Consider the following 17,942-nt stretch of genomic DNA (forward strand, 5'->3'; position numbering starts at 1 on the left):
AGTAGTCACAAACGACCACGACAGCCCGCCGCCAGTAGAGGCGGTAACGTGAAACCAGGACAGATTTTCTGTAGCGAAGAAGGTGCTCTCCTGCTTTCTGAACATTTCCGTTTGCTAACCAACAGTTCACAGAGCCACCACCATGGAGGAGGCAAAAAACAAAGAGAATAAGCAGCTCGAAAAGACTGATGAGAAGGACAAGGACAAGGAGAAGGCCCAGCAACCCTCGGGGAAGGATAAAGAGAAGAAAGAGGAGCAAGAATTGGTACATTTTGGCCTTTTGCTCATTCATTGAAATGTAATCGAGCCAGACGTGTTAATTTGCCTTAGTCACTGTCGCTTTGACAACATGGTCGAGCAGGCCAAAAGTTAGTGGGATTTAAGATAGTCTACCGAGCTTCAATTTACTGGACTGCAATTAATAAGCATATGAAATGTCACCAGTCTGACTTATTAGTACGTTGTGGGCCTTTAAAATGCTGCTAATAACCTCCGTTAGGTAATTTTAGCCTAGCCTACATCAGCCGGTATGCTAGCGTTAGCTTGCTACTTGTTATGTCCGCTGTCTTTGCTGGCATTAATGTAGCTCTGCTAGCATGTTCGGCTAGTACTGGAAGACGTACTGTATGACACAGCAGCTAACGTGAAGTCACAGAAACTCACGCAGCAAAATCCCATCTATTCTGCAATATCATATCTGAGAACTAATTAGATTGACTTTACATTTTACAGTTAGTGGAAAGCTAAGTGAAATCCAGTGCAAACGTGGACAGGCGAATTCTTATTCCGAATATTCAGCATCTTTATTTAGATAAGTTTGTGCAAACAAACAGAATTTGACTCTACTTAAATTTGCTTTCTTCATAGTTATAATGTACATACTACATGCTATTGGGTTTAACAAAAGTGTACAAATTAAAAATGCTGAAAAAATATATATAACTCGCAATTAAAGTATAGTATTATTAGTAAACCATATGTTACAGTAGCTTTAAAAGGCATACATTCATTGTTAGACAAATTCAGTAGACACATAATCATTATTATAAAGTAGAAAACCACATTCCTGTTCATATTTAAGCAATGCCTGGTGGTATGTAAATAGTAATACATACCTGCGCCACTGATGGGCTTGAATATTTATAAGATTTTATTAAGATTTAACAGAAAGAAATGTCATCTTGAGTTCTGCTTGGAAATCTGAATACAGGACTTTGAATTCAAGTATCTTGAATTCAGTGGAAGAAATCCCAACATTTTGGGATTTCCGAACTGAATGATTGAGCTTGCACCAAAACAAGCGGTTTATATAATACTCACTGACTGGCAACAGTTGACACTTATTAAGCAAATGTATTGTGTTGATATGCAACATCGGCAGTATTGAGAGGTCTTAAGGAGTCATGTTTTTTATTTTTACGGATTTGATTTATGACATTCTTATGTTGTCCTCATATTATTTCAGTCAGAAGAAGACAAGCAATTACAAGAGGATTTGGAGATGATGGTGGAGAGACTGAGTGTGAGTATTCACATTTCTCCAACTTCTTTGTGTGTTGAGGTATGAAACAAATTCCTACAAAGTAAAAATATTTTTGGGTTGTTGTTTTTTTTTCACATTTGCAGGAGGAAAACACAGCACTGTATCGTCCTGCATTAGAAGAACTGCGCAGACAGATTCGTTCCTCAACCACCTCCATGACCTCAGTACCTAAACCCCTGAAATTCCTGCGCCCACACTATGGCAAGCTCAAAGAAATCTATGAGGGCATGGCCCCTGGAGAGAACAAGGTGAGACTCTTGGCCAGAAAATGGACTGAATTTAGTATGAATAGATTCCCAAGAGAGTGTGTGTGTGTGTATGTATTTATACTTTTTTATATATATATATATATATATATATATATATATATATATATGTATATATGTATATATGTGTGATGTGAGAGGAAGAAGGTTGACGCATTGCACGAGACCATTAAGAATTTTTAATGATATGTATGACAGTCCCCAAGGGGCAATTAAGATGCCTCCAATTTTGCAGTTGGTCTAATGTCCGTCACTAGTCACCAGGTCTCTCAATTCCCGTTGCAGTGCCACCTCCAAGATCTTATCCATATTGCATTCAGTAAATACAGTCTGAGTACTCACAGCCCTGCCGATCATGTCCGCCAGCCTTATGGGATTTTGAACAGCTGTAGCCGGTTCTTGTTCTTTGATAAGCCAGGTCCAAGCCAGCTCCAATCACACAGAACTTCCGAATTGGTAGATGTCGTTCAATGTCCTCCATCGAGAGTGTCACCAGACACACGACGCAACGTCCATCGAGTATCCGGCAGTAAATGTCTCCGCAGGACAATCGGGCTCTCCCAAGCCCCGGCTTCTCGGCAAGACTATACAAAAGACATGAGAAGCCAAGCAGGAAAGACAAGGGAGAGAGAGTGAGAAGGAGAAAAAGCAACGGCCTCCGTCAAGAGCCAAGAAAGAAAGGTGGTGGAGTGGTTAGCATGAGGGTTACAAGTTCAGCCTCCGCTGGGGCTTTTTGGATGACCTTTACTTGTTCTCACTGTACCTGTGTGGGTTTCCTCCGTGTTGTCCAGCTTCCTCCCACAGTTCAAAGACATGCATGACGGGTTATTTGGCCATGAATGTGAGGTAGACAAAGTACTTGGAAGTGTATAGAAATTAGGGCTGAACGATTATGGAAAATAATCTAATTGCGATTTTTTGCCCCAATATTGCGATTGCGATGCGATATGCGATTATTTTTTAAGGTCTTTGTCTTCTGTATTATTAAACAAAGACAAGCAATACATCATATAGTATGGCCAATACTATATTACATTAATTTTAAACTGTTCTTTCCTGGAAGACAGACCTCTGTTATGATGACATGAGGTGATGCATGAATTGATGACTGACATTTTTATTTAACTTCTTCAATCACAACAGTATATTTGAACATACACAATAGTTTATTTTTAGCTTACAAACATCTGAGCATAAAGTGCTGACAAGGAACCCTGGTGTAAACATTAAAATGAAAGTCAGTACAATGTGCAGATTGCAGAAATATACATAAAAAAAATCAGTGGCTTTACCACACTCAGTTTTTCGACATCTGTGAACTACTAGACAGTCATTAAATTAAAAAATAATATTAAATAAATAAAACTAATAAATAAAAAATACACACATCTTACTGATCTCTGCAGTCAGTAACATTACACATAAAGTGCAAACATAATAGCAATTGTATAAACACACACACAAACACGCCTTTAAAGTTTAAAGGCGTGAAATTGGACGGTCTAGTTCTGATTAGCGTCACCGCTGTCTCGGTGGAGTTTAATAAACTCGGCCGTCTGCTTCTTGCTATCTAAAATATAACCAGACACTGGTGTAAATTCTCGACTGTCTCATACTTCTGTTTAATAAGTTTTCTGTTTGACGTTTAGTCAGCTGTGTGAAAACCAAGGAGGAACCCACCCGGGGGATTAATAAAGTTTTATTTTGTCTAATCTAATAACTTTAATCTCAGCCAAACCGATTTACTCACGAACAAACAAAACACTGAAAAAAGCCCAACAATAACATTTTTAGGTTGTCTAAGTGACTTATATATTACGTTTAACCCGAGCAGCGAAACTCCGCGGTGATCTGAAAATGATGTGCCGGGAGTTGTGCCGTTCTCGGCCGCATCAGTAACCCTCGAGCTCCCGGCTAGCTGTCGAGCTGGTGGGTAGCAGACGCCTCTGAAAACGTCGAAGCACTTTTGCAAATATGGGATATCTTGATAAACCGAGCAGATATTTGATGTTTACACAACTACTTTCTCGCCTGAAAATATGTTAAAAGTTTATTTTGTGACCCAGAAAGATTAGTATGAGTAATTTTAAAACTTAGTAGCGGCCGCCATTGCTGGAAACTGGAGTTTGGCTGGGCCGCGCTATGAATTCTGGGATATGGTAGTAATTTGGACAGCCTTCGGCGCGTCGCTGTGACGTAATCGGTCTACAAATGCGGCCTCAGGAGGATGCAGCCCATGAATTTGGACATGTCCAGAGTATAATCGCAGCCTTTGCGGTTAGAAAATTGCACTTGATCATGTCGCGATATTATCGCAAATGCGATATATCGTTCAGCCCTAATAGAAATGCTGTATGAATGTGTGATTAAAATGGAACTGTTAGTTAAAAGTGCTCAATTACATTGTGGGTCATTTGAAAAATATCCAACATTAGTATTGGGTTTAAACAGTGTGTGTTCATGTTTGTTGTTGCAGCGCTTCTGTGCTGATGTTGTATCAGTGCTCGCTATGACCATGAGCGGTGAGAGGGAGTGTTTGAAGTACCGCCTAGTGGGCTCCCAGGAAGAGCTGGCTTCCTGGGGACATGAATACGTCAGGTAAGACATGTTACAGTGGAGTGCTGCGAATGCCACAAGTTTTCTGCTGAGTAAAGGGCCCCGCTTTGGAATGATCTAACTGAGGAGTTCAGGTTTACATGTTTAGACATGTTGAAGTTTTCATAAAGGACTCTTAATTGGCTCTCTGTTCACTAAGGTTTTTTGGTTTGCTTACAGTGAGAGGAACAGCTGCTGTCAGCTCTAGAAATATACTTTCAGTTCACCCTGGTGTTCTTCAGCATAGTACTGCCTCTTTGCTGTCCACTATGTGTCAGTCAGAGATGAGCAGCCACAGCTCCACATATCTTTCACAATAATGTGCTTTTACTGTTCAACATTGACATTTTTTAACAGTAGAATTTGCAGCAGCTCTGTAGCTCCACTTTTTCACTGTCTCACTTTCTAGTAATTGAGAATGTTCCATGTAACCATCTGATTGCTAATGAAACTGAAACTTGTCACTTATTTGGAACTTTTTGAAAAGTGCAAAAGTCAGTACTAACCACTTCCCAAATTATTAGTTACTGATTTCTTTGGATTAGTGGTTGAGGTCTAATTAGTTGCATTTTAAGTTTGGTGTCTGCACCAAAAGTCTGATTTGATACTGAAAGGAATTCATACAAAAGCTTGACAGATATTGTGTTTTTCCTTCTGATGAATAAGTGGAAAACATTTTTATTTTCCTTTGCCTCATTTTTTGGTGAGTCTGTTTGGAGTCACTATTCTGTCTGTCTTTCAGACACCTTGCGGGTGAGGTGGCTAAAGAGTGGCAGGAGGTAGAGGAGAATGATAAGACCCAGCAGGAAACGCTTTTGAAACTAGTGAAGGAGATTGTGCCCTACAACATGGCCCACAATGCTGAGCACGAGGCATGTGACCTGCTGATGGAGATTGAGAGGCTGGACATGCTGGAGGACTATATTGATGAAAACGCATACGGCAAAGTCTGCCTCTACCTCACCAGGTGTGTTTGAGCTATTCTACACAAACCTTGTTTAGTTTAGCATGTTGTATAGTATAAATATGAATTAGTGATTTTTCACTGGAATATGAGCATCTCTTAACTTTGTGCTTCACTTCTTCAGCTGTGTGAGTTACGTTCCTGAGCCAGAGAACTCGGCACTGCTGAGATGTGCCTTGAACATCTTCAGGAAGTTCAACTGTTATCCAGAAGCCCTGCGCCTGGCCCTGATGCTCAATGATGTGGAGCTTGTCGAAAACATCTTCACATCCTGCAAAGACATGTAAGAACTTTAAAGTTCTGCCTTTAACTTTAAAGACCCAACATGATCATGTTGGTTCTCACAGGTGCAAAACTTACTGACACAATTTCTGAGTGTGCATATATATTTAACTCTATAAAGGTATATCAAAGTAATTTAGTCAGATATTAGTGGATAACGTGCATTAAACACAAACTCCTTGTAATTTTATTGTTTTATCCAGAGTCATCCAGAAACAGATGGCATTCATGTTGGGTCGTCATGGCATGTTCCTGGAGCTTAATGAGGATGTAGAGGACTATGAAGACCTGACTGAGATCATGTCAAATGTGCAGCTCAACAGCAACTTCTTGGCCCTGGCTAGAGAGGTAGGACAGGAGGTTATAAAGAAATGTATTTTAAGGTTTAAGAAATATATTGAGAATTGTTCAATAAGGGGTGGCATGGTGGTTAGCACTGTTGCCTCACAGGAAGAAGAGCCTGAGTTCAATTCCACCATCAGGCCAGGGTCTTTCTGTGTGGAGTTTGAATGCTCTCCCCGTGTTTGCGTACTCCCTGGGTACTCCAGCTTTACTTATAGTGGGGTTAACTCTGAATTGCCCTAGGTGTGAATGTGAGTGCGAATGGTTGTCTGTCTTTATGTGTTAGTCCTAAAACAGCTGGGATACACTCTGGCTCATAAGGTTGCATATACAGCTGTGGTCAGATGTTTGGAAACTGTGGGGAAAATAATTTTTTGATCACCTGGTGAATTTGTAAGCTTGCTCAGGTAGAAAGAAATGAACAATCTAGTATAGTTATGGTACTTTCATTTTAAAGGAGAGCGACAGCAAAAATGCCATTAAGTGAAATAAGTATTTGATCCCCAAGCAAGACATGACCTGTTGGCATTTACAGTGGCAATTTCTTGTAGTTGGTCTCCAGGTTTGCACATATCTCAGGAGGGAATTTGGCCCACTCCTCTTCAAGTTTCTTGTTTTCTTGACGAGCTTGTTAGTGAGCTTGTGTAGTTTTGGGCTGATCCACCACCTTTCTTCTGGTAAAACTCACCCATGAGGCAAGATCTTACGTGGAGCTCCAGACTGATGGTGATTGACAGTCTTTTTTTTTTTCCATACCTGAATAATCGCTCAAACAGTTGTCACCTTCTTACCAAACTTGTTGCTGATGGTCTAGTAGTCCATTCCAGCCTGTTGCATGTCTACAATCTTGTTCCTGACATCCTTTGACAGCTTTTTGTTCTTGCCAATGGTGGTGGAGAGGCTGGAATGAAAGAAATAGATTCTGTGCTCAAGTGTGCTTTGTAGCAATAAAAGATAGATTGACTGTAATCTGTGTACCACATAGAAACACAGCTGATCTGTGAGACCCAGAATTCTGGTTGGATGGAGAGGATGAAATGCCTATATCACTCAGACATGCAGATCAATTTATAACTTCAATGTAATGTGTTTTTGCTGGATTTTTTTTTTGTTCATATTCAGTCTCTCTCCATTAGAATGAAACTGTCATAAAAATTCGATGAATGAATGAATTTAAAAAAAAATCACCCCAAAAAATAAATTCACCTTGTGAAGCCAGTAATTTTTCTTTAAATCAATAAACATGCATGCTGTCATTCCACCCTGGAGAAACAGTTTGACGCAAAGTTCAAAATTATGAGTGACGTTCATCCTTATTATGAGTGACGGTAACTTCTGATCAAACTGTACAAATAAAACTTAAATGGCAACAAAAAGCTGCAATTTACAAGTCAAACATTGAGTGTTTTGATTGCCCAGTTTTCACATCATGACAGCTTATTTAGATCCATCCTATCATGTAACAACTTGTCGCCTGCGTTGCACAACACTTCAGTTATTAATAACAACTTTGAGGAAATGTTTTTCAAAGGTTTAGAAACAACGGTATGTAATGTGATGATATGGTCAGCAACATCTAAACTTCCAGTATCCAAACCTTTTTGTGCCCAGTTTTTGATATCAAAATTCAGGTACCCAGAAAGGCCCCAATGTACCACCCTCCACATTAAAACTGTTTGTCTATACTATGTGGAATCAGTTATACAAACAGGAAACACAAGGTTTTTTGTAGAAAGGTTGTTGCTGAAGATTTAATTGAGATGAACTGTAGATAAATGTAATGCCAAAATTGTAAAAAGAGGATAAGAGGCAGAATAAATTTCCTCTGGAGTAGGTGACAAATAGATGGTGAAAGCACTGAATGAAAAGCCTAAAATGACTCTCATCACTGGCACTTTATGAATAATGGTCTATGATTCATAAAGGGAGATGGAGGATTATACCCTAAGCACAGCTTCACTCTCTAATGACTCAGTCCTTTTTACTTTTATTAATAACAAACTTGTCTTGTCTTCCCCAGTTGGATATCATGGAGCCCAAAGTACCAGATGACATCTACAAAACACACCTGGAAAACAACAGTGAGTACATGTGAAAAGGTTTACTGTTTCTATTCTGTTAGGTGGCATATCAATTTGAAGACTGATATACTCATTTTCATTCTTTAAAAAGAATGAAAAATAAGAAGGTAACAAATAGGGCTGGGCCATATCATACCGTTCATGGTAATACCGGTATAATGTTGGGCAACAATAAGAAAATGAAATATCGCGATAGAATATGGGTAAAACGCGCATGCGCAGTGCCTTTGTTTTCATACGCACATGGCGGAAAAAGCATGGCGGCGACAGAGAATGAGAAGGACGAAAGCGGATTGTTGAATGAAACGCATGAACCAGAATTGGTTTGTAAAAATGCTGCAACTTCAGTGATGTGGAACTGGTTTAGCTTTCGTCTATCAGATGCACATCAAAGCACTATTTTTGGTAGAGCATGCTAGCGGGCCGCCGTTATTACCTTGTTTTTTGGAAAATACGGCACACTTAAAATCAATCCTTTGATTTTTCTGAAAGCTGACAGTGCCCCTTATAATCCCGTGTGCCTTATGTATGAATTCTGGTTGTGTTTACTGACCTTGAAATGATTTTATGTCGTACACGGCGCTGGAAAATCTGTCAAATGCTTTAGTACGACTTTGCTAAGCTACGAACCCGCACCGCTTGATGGATTGTCAGAGCATTACGGCTATCGTAGGGAGGAGCCTCGCGGAGTGATACGTACTGTGCTTCAACATAATATTACCGTATTGTGTGTGTGTGTATAACCTCTTTTTAAGTTTTGTGGATATTATACATGGTTATGCTGAGGATATGTCGGCCAATTTCCACTGGAAATGCCTTTTGGTTAAACTGTCAGCGAGGAATTTGCATTTGCACTCTTGAATTTTTATATAACTTTATTGTACATAAAAAATAGCTGCTTGTTTAAGTGAAAATACATAAATGTTTGTTTGGTTTTTTTGCACTAATAAAGTTGTGGAGTTGTAAAGTATTTTGTCTAGTGTCAATTATATCGTCAGTTATATCGTTATCGCAAATTTTCAAATGTATATCGTGATAAATATTTTTGGTCATATCGCCCTGCTCTAGTAACAAATCTTCTGACATAAAAACTATATGACCCTTCAGTGATGAACTTCAGAATTTAAGTGGAAGGATCTATACTTGCAGAGTGATGACAGTACAGTAACAGGACCAGCCCATGGCTTTTTGGCGTACAAGACAAGATTAAATTTTAAACCCCTTTTCCCCTAATACTGAGTTGGCAACTCAACTCAGCTTGACTTGACTTAATTCGACTCAGTTTTTAGGGTTTTCCACTGGGTGGTGGTATCTAGTACCAGGTACCTTTTTTTTTTTTTTTTTTTTTTTTAGTAGCTCTTCACCTTGGGTTCCAAGCTGAGTTGAGCCGAAAAAACTCCAATCATGGGAGTGACGTCACTGGATGACTCACAAGAGTGACTACTTCACAAAAATCTCCATCAGAGCTGAAGTGGACCAGACAGAAAGCTGGATCCTCTTCTTTTTGAATGCAAAAGTGCTTCTCTCTCTCTCTCTGTTGCTCTCTTTGTATCTCTATATCTCTCTCTATCTGTCACTCTTGGCTCACTTTAAGAGGCCGGTGTTTGGTTCTTTAAATCCATTCACATCATTAAAGACAAAATGAGGTAGTTTGATACGATCTGTGTTTTGTGATTTACTGTTAAGTTGAGCCACGCTCCATCACCTTTGTGCTGTATGTGGCAGGGTTTGGAGGCAGTGGCTCCCAAGTGGACTCGGCCCGGATGAACTTGGCTTCTTCTTTTGTGAACGGCTTTGTGAATGCAGCCTTTGGACAAGATAAACTCCTCACAGATGATGGCAACAAGTGGCTGTACAAGAACAAGGACCACGGTATGAGAAAACACACGTAGCACACACAGCATATAAAGGTGGAGGGCTTCTGTGGCTATACTGGGTATTTTTCAATCTCACAATCATATATCTGTGAGCATTTCTGGCAGTCTTCAGCACATTTTATTTGCCGCTGTCTTCAGGCATGTTGAGCGCTGCAGCTTCCTTGGGTATGATCCTGCTGTGGGATGTAGATGGTGGTCTGACGCAGATTGACAAATACCTCTACTCTTCTGAAGACTACATCAAGGTATAGTTTGGATATATTTGAGAGGACACGTCAAACTTTTCCTTATATACAGATCAGTGTCCTGTTTTGACATTTGTAATGCATCTGTAGCACTGTTTTTATAGCAAGGCAGTTATATAAAGAACTCACTCTTCACTGACTTGGTTTTAACAATTAACTCTGTGAACAACATAAGTGATCCTCAGGCTTATTGTGAATTGGGAGAGGTATAAAGTGAAACTTTTTGGGGGGTTTTTGTTTGTTTTTTTCCTCATGCATCATCCTTGTCTGTGCAGTCTGGTGCCCTTCTGGCCTGTGGCATTGTAAACTCAGGTGTAAGGAATGAGTGTGATCCAGCTCTTGCCCTGCTGTCTGACTACGTCCTCCACAATAGTAACATCATGAGGATAGGAGCCATCTTTGGGTGAGGAGAATGCTTGTAGAAACCATCCATAGAGATATCTTGTCTTATATTCTTTGAATGTTAAGTAATCACATTATGTCCTGCTCCTTTTCTTCTTTTTTTCAGACTGGGTCTTGCTTATGCTGGCTCCAACAGAGAAGATGTCCTGTCTCTCCTTCTCCCTGTCATGGGAGACTCTAAATCCAGCATGGAGGTATGTCTTCAAATTTTCTATATAGCTCCCTATTCTTAAGGAGGATCAGATTAGTATCATTTCTGTGTGTCTTAAATCCTCAGGTGGTTGGTGTGACGGCGCTGGCATGTGGTATGATCGCAGTAGGAACTTGTAATGGTGATGTGACCTCCACCATTGTCCAGACCATCATGGAGAAGAACGAACAGGAGTTGAAGGACACATATGCTCGCTGGCTGCCTTTGGGCTTGGGACTCAACCACCTGGGTATGCATTTGCGGAGAACACAGGAAAATAAAATGCACAATTTCTCAAAGTTTGGCAACTTTTTCTGAATCATTTTGTGCTGAATAAAATCTTCTTATTGTAGTGGATAATTTCTTTCCTCCTGGTCAGCTGCTCTAACTGCTGTCATTTCATTGGCTTTAGGGAAAGGAGAGGCAATTGAGACGACTCTGGCAGCTCTGCAGGTTGTCCCTGAACCTTTCCGCAGTTTTGCCAATACGCTAGTGGATATTTGTGCATATGCAGGTTAGTCTTTTAGGCTTACCACACACCTACTGCAGACCTATGTACTGTGTTAGTTATATTTCACTGCTATAATTTCCTCCTCTTCTGTCCAGGATCTGGTAATGTGCTAAAGGTGCAACAGCTTCTCCACATCTGCAGTGAGCATTATGAAGCCAAGGAGAAGGAAAAAGAGGAGGACAAAGATAAGAAGGACAAGAAGGACAAAGACAAGAAGGAGACTGCTGCTGACATGGGCTCCCACCAAGTAAGGACAGACTTGTAGTCCTTATAATCATACATCAGTTCTTTTTATTTATCTGTTTTCCTAGATGGGTGGAAGGGGAATAAAACCTTGAATACTTTGTTTACTCCGTCAGGGTGTGGCTGTTCTTGGTATTGCCCTTATTGCCATGGGAGAGGAGATTGGCTCAGAGATGGCACTACGAACATTTGGACACCTGGTCAGTTACACTACTTTACTGGCAGTGAATCTTTTCAGTTTCATTGCTGAATGCTTTGTTACCTTATCTCACCATCTCTGTGAGAAAAATTCATGTTTTCTCAAAAATGAAGTCTGCACTGACTTCTGTTCTGCATTTGATTCTTCTCACTCACATCACTCCTCCTTTTATCCTGATTCTTGTTCTTATTCTTAAAGAGTTCCTTTCTGTCATTTGTATACAAGGGTGCAACAGCCTAAGTAGGCAATTCATATATTTAGAAACACAGTTTTTGTTCCTGTATATTCCTGATTTATGCTGTCATGAACTTTCATTTTCTTTCTTTGCATTTTATCAGCTGCGTTACGGTGAGCCCACCCTGAGGCGAGCGGTGCCCCTGGCCCTTGCGCTCATTTCTGTGTCTAACCCGCGTCTGAACATCTTGGACACCCTCAGCAAGTTTTCCCATGATGCTGACCCCGAGGTCTCCCACAACTCCATCTTTGCCATGGGCATGGTGGGCAGTGGTAAGTTTAGGAACAATATGAAATCATGAAAACTAACAATGGTTGCCATTATACAGTACTGTGCTAAACTATTGAGCCGCCCCTCATTTCTTGATATTTCGCTTCCAAAGAAACTTGTAATATTTTTAAATGATCTTGAGCAATAGTTCTCCAGCTTTCTGAAGAGTTTTCTTTGGCCATTGGCTGCTTTTTCACTCATTTTCTGTTCAGGCCTTGTACCTGACCATTTTCAGAGGAATGTTATTTTAATAACACCAATCCTAAATCTGATCCTAAATATTATCATCCTTAAATAATTTCTGGAAACTGGACAAGTGAAAGATAGTTTAAAAGCCTGCTATTTTTTGTTCTATCTACGGCAAATGAATAGTATCTGAAAATCATGTCCTTAACAAATAAGGGGAAAAAATCAGCAAAGAATTGATAGAGGAGCTGAGAGATACATCTGGCACCTCCACTTACTACGTCATCTGTGTCATTAGAAATGATCTCAGTGGAAGAGTAGCTATCAAAAAGCCTTTCTTAAGGGAAGAGAACAAGGAGAAAAGGCTGAGATATGCCAAATAACACAAGACCTGGACTTAAAAGTGGCAACAGGTCTGATCGAGGGATGAATCTAAATTTGAAGGTTTTGGTTCAAATTGTTAATGTGTACAGAAGAGGGCAGGAGAGAGGTACAGCTGTGAATATCCACAACCACCTATGAAACACAGTGGAGGCTCTGTCATGGTTGCTTCATTTCAGCCAGTGCTGATGGAGATATTGTCAAAATTGATGTAATTATGAACACTGAAAAGTACTGTCAGGTTTTTATCCACCATGCAATACCGACTACAAAGCATTTGATTGGAAACAGCATACATTTTCAGCATGACAATGATGCAAATCACACTGCTGATGCAGTAGCGGCATATCTGGATAGAAAAACACACTGTTAGTCATGGACTGGCCTCCCCAGAGCCTTAAAGAAGCCTGGAGAACATTTCCTGAGGACTACTTAAAGAAATTACAGAAAACTGCCTTGCCCTCAGCCTGCTTTGTTGTGCATTTTATTTTCATTTTACAATGAGACTCCTTTTACAAAATAAGCATCTTTTTGCATTAAGTAAGACTTGAAATTACTGACTGTCAAATTAGTCACCAAAAACCCAGTTTTGAAATGTTTACTGAGATCATAGATCAATTTAGAACTAGGATCTCTTCCTGTGCTGGCTATTTGTAAACAATGCTGCTGTGTCCAAGGGATTTTCCTAGTAGCTAATTTCCTAGTCAATTCAGTTATAAGTAGAATAATAAACTGGTCCAAAATGAACAAAAATACAGAAAGCAGTTAAAATTGAGTGCAGTTGAATTCATGCATTCAATTCATGGGATATCAAATATTTTCTTTTCAAGCCTTTCACCATATTATTCATAACAAACTTGTATTGTAAATCCAGCTAAAACGTGTGGCTCAATCTTTAACTACACTGCTACATCATCATGTAGCAGTTAAAGATGTCCCAGCTTGCATAGAATGGTTCATTATCTTGCTCAGTACTGCAGAACCATGCTAATTGGTTAAGACGCTAATGTGCCAGCTATCCGAAAAACTAACTGGACTAAAGTTTCTCACTAAAATTTTCACAGAATGCTTGAAGGTATATGTTACTTAGTTGGCATTTTCAATGCCTCCTCGACTGAGAGTGCCACCGGTGTCAATGCCCTTTACAAGTTTAACAGCTCTTAATTTTTTCCATTTCCTCAGGCACAAATAATGCCCGACTGGCAGCCATGCTGCGGCAGCTGGCCCAATATCACGCCAAAGATCCCAATAATCTCTTCATGGTCCGACTGGCTCAGGTGTGTGGCAAAACAAAAGGAACCCTGTACAAGACTCAAATTAACTTTTGGAAAAGTGTGTGAGTGCGTGTGTGTTTGTGTGTACGTGCACGCCTTGCGTGTGTGTGTGTTAGAGTAATTATTGACTTTTTGCTGTGTTTGCCTCTGCAGGGTCTGACTCACCTGGGCAAAGGCACACTCACACTCTGTCCCTACCATAGCGACAGGCAGCTGATGAGTCAGGTTGCCGTGGCGGGACTGCTCACTGTGCTCGTCTCCTTCCTCGACGTCAAGAACAGTGAGTTAATTTTCTCCCACTCAGCTGCACACATCCATTATTAGTCAGTAATTTGAAAGTTTTTTTGAACCGAGAGTCTCCTGTGCTAACATCCCCTCGTGTCTTGTGTGCATTACAGTAATCCTGGGAAAATCTCACTACATTCTCTATGGCCTGGTAGCAGCCATGCAGCCACGTATGTTGGTCACATTCGATGAGGAACTCCGACCGCTGCCTGTGTCTGTTAGAGTTGGACAGGTAAAGCCTGGGATAACTTATTTGAGACAATTAAAGTCTGCAGAGCTTATTGACTCTGTCTTTTCTCCCTAACACAAAGCACCACAGATAAAGTTTCAAACTGTGTTCAGAGAAAGATGAGATTACCTATCCTACTAACCCATGTAATTAATTCCCTCCTGAACAGGTTCTGCTGTCTTTTTTTTTCTCTGAGAGTTGCTGAAAGCAAGAAGAACTTTAACAGCTCTTTTCTTCAGAGAAAATTTTTTTTTTTAAGAATAGAAGCGTGGTGGAGAATGGTATGTAATTTAATAGCCAAAAAATGGACATGGTTGTTTAACACAATTTTCTCTGACCTGTCTACAGGCTGTGGATGTTGTGGGCCAGGCAGGTAAGCCTAAGGCCATCACAGGTTTCCAGACTCACACCACGCCAGTGTTGCTGGCTCATGGAGAAAGGGCAGAGCTGGCCACAGAGGAGTACCTACCCGTCACGCCCATACTGGAGGGCTTTGTCATCCTCCGCAAGAACCCTAACTATGAAACCTAGACTGCACCCATCCTCACTGGCCTTTTCTCGTGTTTCTAAGGGTAGCCCTCCATGGCTCTTGGCAGTTGTTATAATTAGTTGTTCATTGCATGGCTGGAAAAGGGCTAGACAGGCCTGGCTTTCTTCATCTGTCGTCTGCAGCCCAGCTCTAGCAATCATTAAAAATGGATGGATAGGGTCTGGTTAATTGGACTGGTATGACACAGGGAGGGCATACTGGGACCTCATCCTCTCTACATAAAGATGGTTTCCTCATTGCTCCAATTTTGATCCATCTCTCCCACATGTACTGAACCAGCTGTTTGACTGACCTGAGGCCAGTTTATAAAGTGGGACCTGTTCAACATCAGCAAATGAATGACTAAAATCCTGCAAAATCCTCATCACATGTGTTTCCCCCGCCAACTGTTAAATTCATTTTAATAAAAGCATTTAAAAGTGTGTATTCAGCATCACGATTTTCTTTTTGGTTTTTGTTACAGTACTGTACAAGGTTGAATCAGTAATAAAAACGTCGACCAGTTTGTGGAAATGCTGTGACTGTGTTTTTTTTCTTTTTCTTTCATTAAGAAGCAAAATGTTTTATTTCTCTTGCTAAACCTATTCAATAATAATAATAATAATAATGGATTGCATTTATATAGCGCTTTTCGAGAACCTCAAAGCGCTGTACAATTCCACTATTCATTCACTCTCACACACTGGTGGAGGCAAGCTACAGTTGTAGCCACAGCTGCCCTGGGGCAGACTGACAGAAGCGAGGCTGCCATATCGCGCCATCGGCCCCTCTGGCCAACACCAGTTCAAGCAGATTATTATTTATAGTATTTATTCCATTTAAATGCCTTTCTTATTGCTATGTGATAATAAAAGAGTAGCCATGATAATAGTTTGAACCAAGTCAGAACGTCAGCCTACTATAGTCACTGAAAAAGCCAATGGATGCCTGTTACTCACAAGAAGAGTAGAGAAAACACTGGTGACTAAAGATTTTGCATTATTGTTCAGAACATGATCACTGGGAAACTTTCACGTGATGGGATTTTGCCGGAATTACTAGGTACCGGCTTCCGGGAAGACTTTCCGTCCGTCCGGCTCCGCGGACTCAAGGAGAGAAAGGTAACGCCACGATCCTCAGCTAAATTCTTTATTGAAACGTTTAATATCTGAGATAAATGTTACGTCTCTGTTCTATGGAGACTCTGGTGGGACGTTCAGACCTACCTTTCACATTTTAGTGGGGTGATTTGGCTGTGTCTTGTGACTTTGTTGAGTGCTTTCTGCTGGATGGTGTTCCTGCTGTGTTTTTAGGGATTAGCTAGCTAGCTGGTCGCTAGCATTCCATGCTAACGCGACGTGGGTGTTCTTTCTTCATTTTAGCTTGTCCGGCTAGCAAGCTAGCATTTCGATAGACAGCCAAGTTGCTTACATGTCCGTTTGATTCGGGGACACACATTATGTTATGTGTACTATATCATATAAGAAAAGTGATAGACAGACTGTCGTGTCACAGTGCTGTTGTTTCGCCGGTAAACGTAAATTCTCCTGCTAGCTATTGAACCGTTTGTAGGTTAGCTACAAAGTAGCCTACATAAGATACGTGAGCAGCGAAACCACTTTTGGCTGGTGAAGGCGTGTTTTGCCGAAGTGCCAAGCTCCCGACTGAAAGTATTAGAACTCCTTTACACCTTTTTGACTGCCCGGCTTTACATAAAGAGATCACTGGAATCATTTAATGTATGTATTATAACATGCATACTGAGAGCTTGATACCTGAAACCATGTGATGGTGATTGGTGCCGGGTTGGGCAAGCATGTAAAGCTGATTTAAAGATCTGGATGTATACATGGAGCAAGAGTCTTTTTCTTCATGAACAAAACAAATGCTACAACTCCAATTCCAGGAATGGAGAGAAATTGGACAGTGTGTTTTGGAGCCTGAGTGGTTGAGTAGATGGATCACTGTGCTTTTAACTTGTCAACTGCAGTGGGAAATAAGCCACACGAGAATCTGGGATTTCCTCTCGGCATCCCCTGTACTGCACCGGTGTAAGCGTAGGTAGGTTGTCAGAACTGAGCGAGATGTTTGGCTGCAAAGTGAAACTGAGGTGTCTGACTCATTCGGGTTAGTTACAGTATCCATCACTGTCACGACACCACTGGCATCACTGCCGCGCAGTTTATCCTCATATAGCTAAAGCTATAGCAGCTATTGAACCAGGAGCCACCTGCTCAGCTCGACCGGGTTAGTATTTCTCCTCCTTAGATCCGACCTGTGTCACGCTTGTCTTCATTGCTGCCTCCTCTGCACGTTGTTGGACGTCTATGCTTTGTGCCGTACGTGAAATAGATGGTTGTCATATGTGCTGTCGGCTGAGGTGTGGCTGGCGTGAAGCCGGCAGCTGGGCTGTGCGTCGCGCCAGTAGCAGGAGAAACCACGTGGTAGATCGAGGTTGGGCCTAGGAAAGTTAGCAGCATGGCTAACTGCATAACATGCAGCAGCGGGTTTGTATTTGCAGATGTTTAGGGCAGCTTCTATTGTGCGTGAATATGCGTTTACTGTAAATAACACGGGAATAGATGAATTTGCCGTGTGTTTGGCGCACGCGTAAACACTTGACACGCCCCTGTGTCAAAGCAAAAGTGTCTCACAGTTTGGACAGACCGTTGTCTTCACAAGCTTGGTGTAAATGTCTCTGCAGTATCTGTGTCATTCATATGTATACATACACACACACACACACATATATATATATGGTGGGGGGCAGTCAAACGCTGGTATTGGTGGTATGTTCACATTTAAACCTTTTG

The 17,942-nt window shown here is 40.9% G+C and overlaps 2 protein-coding genes across 9 annotated transcripts in view; both read left to right on the plus strand.

The window, feature by feature from the left end:
• Positions 1–57: 57 nt before the first annotated feature.
• Positions 58–15,663, plus strand: psmd2 (proteasome 26S subunit ubiquitin receptor, non-ATPase 2). Its single transcript, XM_026192769.2, has 21 exons — positions 58–265; positions 1,466–1,522; positions 1,627–1,791; positions 4,286–4,407; positions 5,147–5,371; positions 5,493–5,651; positions 5,854–5,998; positions 8,013–8,073; positions 9,799–9,945; positions 10,089–10,195; positions 10,471–10,598; positions 10,704–10,791; positions 10,875–11,037; positions 11,200–11,301; positions 11,394–11,545; positions 11,658–11,741; positions 12,079–12,247; positions 13,995–14,089; positions 14,240–14,366; positions 14,485–14,603; positions 14,949–15,663. The coding sequence occupies exons 1-21, from the start codon at positions 143–145 to the stop codon at positions 15,129–15,131; spliced, it is 2,721 nt and encodes a 906-aa protein (XP_026048554.1). The 5' UTR covers positions 58–142; the 3' UTR covers positions 15,132–15,663.
• Positions 15,664–16,153: 490 nt separating this feature from the next.
• The window catches only part of LOC113036418 (eukaryotic translation initiation factor 4 gamma 1), a 38,440-nt gene continuing 36,651 nt past the window's right edge, over positions 16,154–17,942 (plus strand). For 7 of the 8 annotated variants that reach the window (XM_026192759.2, XM_026192765.2, XM_026192762.2 and 4 more), the window contains exon 1: positions 16,154–16,250. The gene's annotated coding sequence lies outside the window, so the exon portion shown is untranslated. Of the gene's footprint in view, positions 16,251–17,223; positions 17,377–17,942 lie in introns of those variants that run through there. The other variant, XM_080288590.1, reaches the window with a different exon arrangement.

This window comes from Astatotilapia calliptera, chromosome 14 (assembly GCF_964374335.1).
Source record: "Astatotilapia calliptera chromosome 14, fAstCal68.1, whole genome shotgun sequence".
Classification (NCBI taxonomy): Eukaryota; Metazoa; Chordata; class Actinopteri; order Cichliformes; family Cichlidae; genus Astatotilapia; species Astatotilapia calliptera.